At 50.9% G+C, this 8,120-nt stretch overlaps 1 protein-coding gene across 3 annotated transcripts; it reads right to left on the bottom strand.

The window, feature by feature from the left end:
• Window positions 1-885: 885 nt before the first annotated feature.
• Window positions 886-7,516, bottom strand: EBI3 (Epstein-Barr virus induced 3). 3 transcript variants are annotated; one of them, XM_055429731.2, is made up of 6 exons: window positions 7,394-7,516; window positions 7,188-7,287; window positions 6,433-6,559; window positions 4,822-5,000; window positions 3,171-3,328; window positions 886-2,417 (listed from the first exon to the last, which is right to left on the bottom strand). In XM_055429731.2, exons 2-6 carry the CDS (start codon window positions 7,258-7,260, stop codon window positions 2,265-2,267), a joined length of 690 nt encoding a protein of 229 aa, XP_055285706.1. In that variant the 5' UTR covers window positions 7,261-7,287; window positions 7,394-7,516; the 3' UTR covers window positions 886-2,264. The 3 variants fall into 3 exon arrangements, with proteins under 3 accessions (XP_055285706.1, XP_088694513.1, XP_055285707.1); XM_088838387.1 differs by lacking the exon at window positions 7,394-7,516 and having other exon boundaries at window positions 7,188-7,387; XM_055429732.2 differs by lacking the exon at window positions 7,394-7,516 and having other exon boundaries at window positions 6,433-6,556; window positions 7,188-7,387.
• Between the last annotated feature and the right edge of the window lie 604 nt (window positions 7,517-8,120).

Here is an 8,120-nt window from a genome sequence, read left to right as displayed (position 1 = left end):
CAACAGAGAATGAGATGGCTGGATGGCATCACTGACTCTGTGGATATGAGTTTGAGTGTACTCCGGGAGTTGGTGATGGACAGGGAGGCCTGGCGTGCTGTGATTCATGGGGTCACAGAGTTGGACACGACTGAGCGACTGAACTGAACTGAACACAGGCCCCACCCCAAGTTTATCTTGAGTCACCGGCAGAGACTCAAAGACCAGGCTTCAAATCTACCTCCCGCTACATGCACTGGCTCCCAGATGTCCCCTCCATGGTTTGCCTCTGCGTTGTCCTTCTAAAGAGGACGTTCCTCCTCGCACTTCCTCTTTTCCTTTTACAAATGTTTGTTCTGTGTCAAAGATGTACTCAAGTCTTTGGGGCACATCGGAGAACAAGATTTCTGTCCTCATGGAGATCACTGTCTGGTGGGACTGACTGGCAATAAACACACACAAAAAAAACCCATTCGGGTCCTGGTCAGATAATAAAACAGGGTGACTTATGGAAAGTGATGAGAAGGGGCTGCTTGAGATGTATGAGTGTCCTGTAACTGCTGAAACAAAGTACCACAGGTTCAATTTTTAAAATTATTTTTTGTTTGTGCTGGGTCTTCATAGCTGTGCCGGCTTTCTCTAGTTGTGGTGCGAGGGCTTCTCATTGCAATGGCTTCTCTTGTTGCAGAGCATGGGCTCTAAGGTCCACGGGCTTCAGTAGTTGTGGCACTCAGGCTCAGTAGTTGCAGCTCCAAGGCTCTAGAGCACAGGCTCAGCAGTTGCCGTGCTCGGGTTTAGTTGCCCCACAGCATGTGGGATCTTCCAAGACCAGGGTGTCAAAACTGTGTCCCCTGTATCGGCTGGTCATTTCTACCCACTTTACCACCAGGGAAGTCCTTAAGCTCATTACTTTAAAACATTTATTAGAGTTTTGGAGATGAGAAATCTGGAATGGGAAAGGTTGGCAGGGCTGGTTCCTTCTGCAGGCTCCAGAAGAGAATCCATTTCCTTGTCTTTTCCAGCTTCCAGATGCTGCCAGAATTCCATGGCTAGTGGTCCTGCATCACTCTGATCTCTGCCACCATTGTCACATCACCTTCCCTGTCTCCCTCTGACCTTTCTGCTTCCCATCAATAAGGACACTTGTGATTATCTTTCAGCCACCTGGATAATCCAGTACAACTCTACTTCATTTTCATTAACTCAATGAAAGATCCTCAAACGTTAAGGATCCTCAATTCTGTTAATCACAGCTGCAAATTCCTTTTTGCCATGCAAGGTACCATATTCAAAGGTTCTGTGAGTAAGGACATGGATATCTTTGGGGGAGGGGTCTTTAGTCTTTGCCATAGCTGAGGTGGTCAGGGAAGGCTTCTTGGAGGAGGTCACCTTTGAATTGAGAGCCTTGAGTGAAATGTACAGAGAAGTTCCTGGGCTGAGAAAAAGCCTTCAGAGCCTTGCTGTGTGGCCACCTCCTCAGATAAATCATCCCAGATAAACTTATATCCACCTCCAGTAGGGCTCATACCTGAACAGCTTTTTAAAAAAAATTATTTATTTGGCTGCATCAGGTCTTAATTGTGGCATGAGGTATATTTGCTGCATCATGTGGGCTCTTTCCTTGTGATGCAGGAATTCTCTAATTGTGGTGCATGGGCTCAGTAGTTGCAGCACTTGGGTTTAGTTGCTCTGAGGCATGTGGGATCTTAGTTCTCTCACCAGGGATGTAACCCATGTCCCTGCTGCATTGCAAGGTAGATTCTTAACCACTGGACCACCAGGGAAGTCTCTCTGGGCAGCTTTTGAGTAGGTGTGTGAAGCAAACTGCTGAACTGAACAGGTCCCATCATTCCATCCCAGGCAGAACCCAGATCACCCCTACTCTGCCTCCCCCAGCCCCATCTCTTCCTCTGGTCCAGCCCTGATCCCATGTGTGGAAGTGGGGACTCAATGTGTGTGTGTGCCCTGATCTGTTTCTCCTCCCTGGGGCTCACATGGATCTGTTGAAGGAAGGAAGAGTCCCAATTCTAGTGACACTGATCCTTTCTAATTAAACAATTTAAAAATCTTATATTCACAGCTCTCAAAGCATTGCACTCTGTCAAAGGAAGGAGGGAACACATCCCCATTTCAAAGATTGACAAAGTGAGGTTCAGAGAGGCAAAGTCACTTGTCCAAGATTGCCCAGCAACTCGACAGTGGTGAACCCAAGCTGGATAGGTCCCATCCACCCTTAGATGGATGTCAAGGGCATGGCCCCTCTTCAGGGGTGCGGGTAGCCCCTGCTACTTGCCCAGGGTCATGGAGGCAGCAGCAGGGAGACTCCAGGCACTCCATTCCCCGTAGTCGGTGAGGTCCTGAGCAGCCACCTGGATGCAGTACTTGGCTTGAGGCCTCACAGCCTTGAGGGTGAAGGATGTGGCTTCAATTGGCCCCACCTGAGAGCAGAAGAAAGGCAGGGTCAGTGGGAATGAGGATACTCTGCGATCAAGCCTTCTGTCCCTGCTCAGGCTGTTGTTCTGGGACTCAGGCACCAATGTCCATTCTAAACAACATGCCCTCTGCGGTCCCCTCCATGCCTTTGGCCACCTTCAACATCTTGCTGAGCAGGGAAAGACTATCCCTCCAGGGTCAGGCAGTTCTTGATCAACCAGGAGCGTGCCTTTCATATACAAACCAACCCACCCTGAGTCCACACCCCCACCAATCCCTTTCCCCATCACTCACTCCTGTTCACGGCTGAGTGATGTTCCCATGAGTGGACGGACCACACATTGTGGATCCATCATCTGTTGAGGGCCCTGACATTGTCTCCACCTTTTGGCCATTGTGAGTAACGCTGCTGTGAACATTCATGTACAAGTATTTGTTCAAGATCCTGTTTTTGATTTTTTTAGGTGGATGCTCAGGAGTGGAACTGCTGGGCTGCCTTTTTAAAGAAATATTTATTTATTTTGACTGTGCTGAATCTTAGAGCATGCAAACTCTTAATTGCGGCATGTGGGATCTAGTTCCCTGACCAGGGATTGAACCCTGGGCCCCCTGCATTGGGAGCTCAGAGTCTTAGCAAATGGATCACCAGGGAAGTCCCTGGGCTGCCTTTATGTCACACACCAGCACGCTAAGCTGTGACCCAGACCCCAATGCACATGTTCTTCCCTCTATCCAGGAACAACCACCCTCGTCCTCACCTGACGGAAGCGGGCAGCCCCGTGACGCTTGTAGCGGATCCGGTACTTGAGGGAGAAGATCTCCGGGAAGGGCCAGGTCCGGGGGGGCTCCCATTGCACCCACAGCCGCTGCCCAGGGAGGGGGTTCAGGTGCACGCCTTCTGGAGGGTCCGGTTTGACTGGTGGACAAGCAGGAGGCAGGGTCAGCAGAGGGGACATTCATTCATTCATTCAGCCAAACAATAAATATTATTCAGGGTATGGCGATGCTCTGGACGTTGGGACACAGTAGCCCTGTCCTCTTGGAGCCCAGTCCCTTCAGGCAGAAGACAACAGACAAGAGGCAGATCTGAAGGTCATAAAGAGGAAGGAAGAAAGTTCAGGAGTGCAGGGAAGGGAGTGGGTTGCAATATTCTTTGAGACACAATTTACACACCAAAGAACTCACTCTTTTAAAGTGTATAGTTGTCGTTTTCATATATTCAGAGTGTTGTGTAACCATCACCACTGTTTAACCCAGAACATTCCATCACCCCCCAAAGAAACTCTGACCATATTAGCAGACCAATTAACTTCCATTCCTCACTGCCCAGCCCCTGACAACCAGGAACCCACTCCCTGTGTCCATGGATCTGCCTGCTCTGCACGTTTCCCAGCAGTGGAGTCACACCCGGTGTGTCCTTCTGTGTCTGCTTCTCTCACTGAGCGTCGTGTTCTCAGGGTCCATCCACATGGTAGTGAGTGTCTGGGCTTCTCTGCTTTTTATGGCTGAATAATATTCCAGGGTGTGGATGGACACATTTTGAGAATCCATTCATCAGTTAACAAGCATTTGTGTTGCTTCTGCTTTATGGATAATGCTGCTATGAACATTCATGTACAAGTTTTTGTGCTTTCATATCTTTTAGGTATATACCTAGGACTGGAATTTCTGGATTACTCGGTAATTTATGTTTAACTCTTTGAGGGCCTGGCAGACTGTTTTCTGCAACCACTAAAAATGTGTGATGGTTTGCAATTAAAAAAAAAATTCTCAGGGGAGGATTCACTGAGGACATGACATCTGAGTTGAGACCTATAGGAGGTGAGGGAGTAAATGCAGTTCTAGGGAGGAAGAGCCGTCTACACAGAGGGCACAGCATGTGCAAGAGCCCTGGGGTAGGACTGTGCCTGAGGTGCTAGAGGAACAGTGAGGAGGCCCACGTGGCTGTAGCACAGCGAACAAAGGGGAGAGAGGGAGGAGGGAAGGACAGGGAGGGGATGGGGAAGGTCGTGCAGGGCACTGGGCCATGGAAAGGACTTGGGCTTTCACCCGCAGGGAGGTGGGAGCCCTGGAGGGCTGTGAGCAGTGCAACGATGGGACCCGACTGTAGCGGTCACAGGTGCCCTCTCGTGGCTGCCTCAGGAAGGACAGATGGATGTGAGAGCGGGAGTGAGGGAAGGACCGAGGTCGGCTGCGCGGGGCCAGGTGGGCGATGATGAAGGCTGGACCAAGCAGGGGCTCTGGAGAGGGAGAAGTGGGCTATTCTTGGTCAACTGTGAAAGTGGATCCCACAGAATCCATGTGGATAGACAGGATCTCATCCTGACAGGTGGGAGGTGAGCCTGCTGTCGGGGAGGAGGAGGAGGAAGGTGGGGGGCCCTCCACACCCCCACCTCGACCCCTACTCACTTATGTGCTCTGGGACAAAGGGCACGAAGCTGCTGCTGACGCCGTCGGGGTGGACAGCTGTGATGTTCAGCACATAGGGCGCCATGGAGAACATCTGGACATCGGGGATGACACAGCTGGGGGCTTCTGGTGTCGGCTGGAGGCAGGGCCAGCTCTCCCCGTGGGCTGCCACGCCCAGCCTGTGCACGGAAGGGGTGCTGAGAGGATTCCAGCACTTCCTGCTGGCCCACCTGTGCCCTGACCCCACGTGAGGACAGCAGGTCCCGGTCTTGGCTGTGTGATCCTAAAGGTCCCTCAACCCAACATCACAGAACTTGGGCGACCCAGGGTCGGAGGGAATACCCCACTGGACGGTGTTAGGGTCTAGGTTGTAAAGCTTTCTAGAATGTCAACATTTCAGCCTTAGAATGCCAACATTCCCAGGTCTATGATTCACAGATTCTGGACTCTGGAATAATGATTCCAATTCTCTTGAGTTCTGGCACCCTTAGATTTCAGACTCTAGAGACTGGAGTTCAACACCACCCACAGAACCTTCCACAGCATCCAAAACGTTCTACTTCTGCAGTGTGGATGTGAAATGCAGCCAGTGCAACTGAGTAGGACTTTTATTTTATCTAATCTACGTGAGTGTTTCCCTGTGGCTCCGATGATAAAGAATCTGCCTACGATGCAGGAGACCTGTGTTCTATTGCTGGGTAGGGAGGACCTCCTGGAGAAGGAAATGATAACCCACTCCAGTATTCTTGCCTGGGAAATGCCATGGATAGAGGAGCTTGGCGGGCTGCAGTTCCTGGGGTCACAAAGAGTCAGCTACAACTGAGTGACTAATACTTTCTGCTTTCTTTCTAATCTACATGAAGTTTCTAGTTATCAGAAAGCTTGAGAAAGTTTCTCAGAACAACTCAGGTGTACGAATCTACTTTCCCAAACACAAATGTTATGAAATCTAATTAGAAATCAATATCTTCCAGTGAACATTTAGCATCTGAATTGAAATGTGATATATACATAAAGCATCAATGGAATTTCCATGACTTAGTATAACAGGGCTGGATGTACAATATCTCATTAATTTTTAAAGTTTTGATGACACGTTGAAATAATACTTTGGATAACCCTATTCATGATAATAAATCAATTTCTAGTATAAATAGAGAAGGAAATGGCAACCCACTCCATTATGCTTGGCTGGAAAATCCCACGGACACAGGAACCTGGCAGGCTACAGTCCATGGGGTTGCAAAAAGTCAGATATGACTGGGTGACTGAACGTGTATGTTAGTATAAATTTAAATATATGAATTCTATATAAGCGTGTTAAAGCACATTACAGTCAATCATATTAAATGGTACATATTTGGAATATTTGAATATTATTTAAATAAAACATTAAAAACCAGTATCACCATTTTTTTTTTTTCAGATCGGGCTCTAGGAAAGTTTACCTGCCACACATGCTGACAATGTGTATTTTAGGGAGTGTATTTCTAAGGGTTGGTGCTGCTCTAGAATTTCAGGTGTTTCAGGTTCTTGCTAAGTGTTCAGCTACCCTGATCCTAGGGGGTCAGCACAGTTTTAGTCCCCGTGAAGCCCTCCAGGCTCTCTAACCTGTACGTGGCAATGAACGACGTGGGCCTGGTGGAGTTCGGAGGAGTGGGAGGCAGGGTCCAGGAGCAGTCCACGGCGACCGGGTACCTGGAGGCCTGGCACCGCACCCTGGGCTGGGAGGAAGCTACTGTGTGGCCCAGAGAGAGAGGGAGAGTGTGAGCTTCTCATTCACTGGAACTGTCAAAGCCATACCGTGGCTCACCAGCCCCCACCTTGCTCCCAGCCAGTGCTGGGCACACAGCAGGCGCCTAATAAAAGTTTGTAGAATGAACAAGTACATGAATGAAAGGCATTCACATCATCTCCCATCCCTTGATACAACCTGCCAAGGCAGGAACTACTACTATCAGCCCATTTTCCAGATGGGAAAACTGAGGTTGAAGGAGCCACAGAGGGGATCTGGGGAGGGTAGGGACTTCTGGTGGGAGAGAGATGCTTTACTAAACCCCCTCTTTGTGATAGTTTTGTTTTGAATCACATGAAGTGAATGAACACAATTAAAATGTCTCTCTCTCCCAGCCTCCCTCCCTCCAGGCTGTGGCTGCTGCTTCCTGGTCTCTGTGGGGTAGGACTTGCCTCTTTGTGCCTCAGTTTCCCCCATCCATGCAATGGGATGGTAACTCTCTCCCACCAGTGGGCATACAGAAGGCGTGTGGGCTCCCACCCCACCCAGAATATTCCACGGCATATCAATCCAGTCCTCAGACAGTGTCCCTCTGCCAGGACTCCCTCCAACCCCTGGGGTCCACACATACCTTCTCTCGCGCGACAGAGTGAGCAGCCCACCCAGAGGCTGACGGCAAAGGCCAGGACGAGTCTCAGGGCCATGGCTCCGGCAGGCTCTGCTCTCAGGGGCTGGGGCCAGGAGCACCCTCAGGGAGGCAGGGGACTCGGGTCCCACCCAGGGGAAAGCCCAGCCCCCTTTGGAGGCCCCCTACTTCCCCTTCCCTGTCTGACTCACCGCCCAGTTCCTGGGGCCCTGGAGGAGGAGCCCCCAGTCCCTTCACCGGCCACCCCCAGCTTCGGGTGTGGAAGGCCCCAAAGGTGGGGGCAGAGAGAGGAGGCCACAAAAGGGAGAAGTGGTGACCCCGTGGCCTTTCCCAGCAGAGCCTTCCTTCCGGCTTCAGCGAGGAGGGGGAGCACCCGGGGAGGGCAATGATGACAGGGAGAGAGACAACAGAGACGCAGGATGGGGGTGGGCACCAAGCAAGACTGACAGACCCAGGTGATGCTGGATCACTTGTCAGCCACCGAGACGGGGACCCCTCCCCCTGCCAGCTGCACTCCATGCTTTAGGCCACAAAGAGGCAGACACCTACGTTTTTGGGCGGACATCCCCCACTGAGGACATTCTCCAAGGACCTGGGATGCCCAGGGAGAGGCAAAATGAATGCAGGATGCCGTGGTACCCCGGGGGACAGGCTGGACATGGGGCCACCTCCCTGCTAGAGCTGGAAAGAGCCAAGAACCCCCAGGGGATTTCAAAAGGTTAGCCCAGGAGCAGGGAGGCGAGGGTGGGACCCCCTGGGGACCCTCCCACCAGGAACGGCTTTCAAGTGAGAACAATGAAGTAAGATGTACGACCTCAGATTCTGTCTTCACTTAACACCCGGATATTTTGTTCACCATGAACTTTGGGGCACCCATTCTGACTTTTCAAAATACTGCAGTAACTAGGGGACTTCCCT

This window comes from Moschus berezovskii, chromosome 8, assembly GCF_049115385.1.
Source record: "Moschus berezovskii isolate FMDL1 chromosome 8, NW_MosBer_1.0, whole genome shotgun sequence".
Taxonomy (NCBI): Eukaryota; Metazoa; Chordata; class Mammalia; order Artiodactyla; family Moschidae; genus Moschus; species Moschus berezovskii.
Note: the sequence above shows the minus strand (reverse complement) of the source record. Positions and strands in the feature narration are given on the sequence as shown.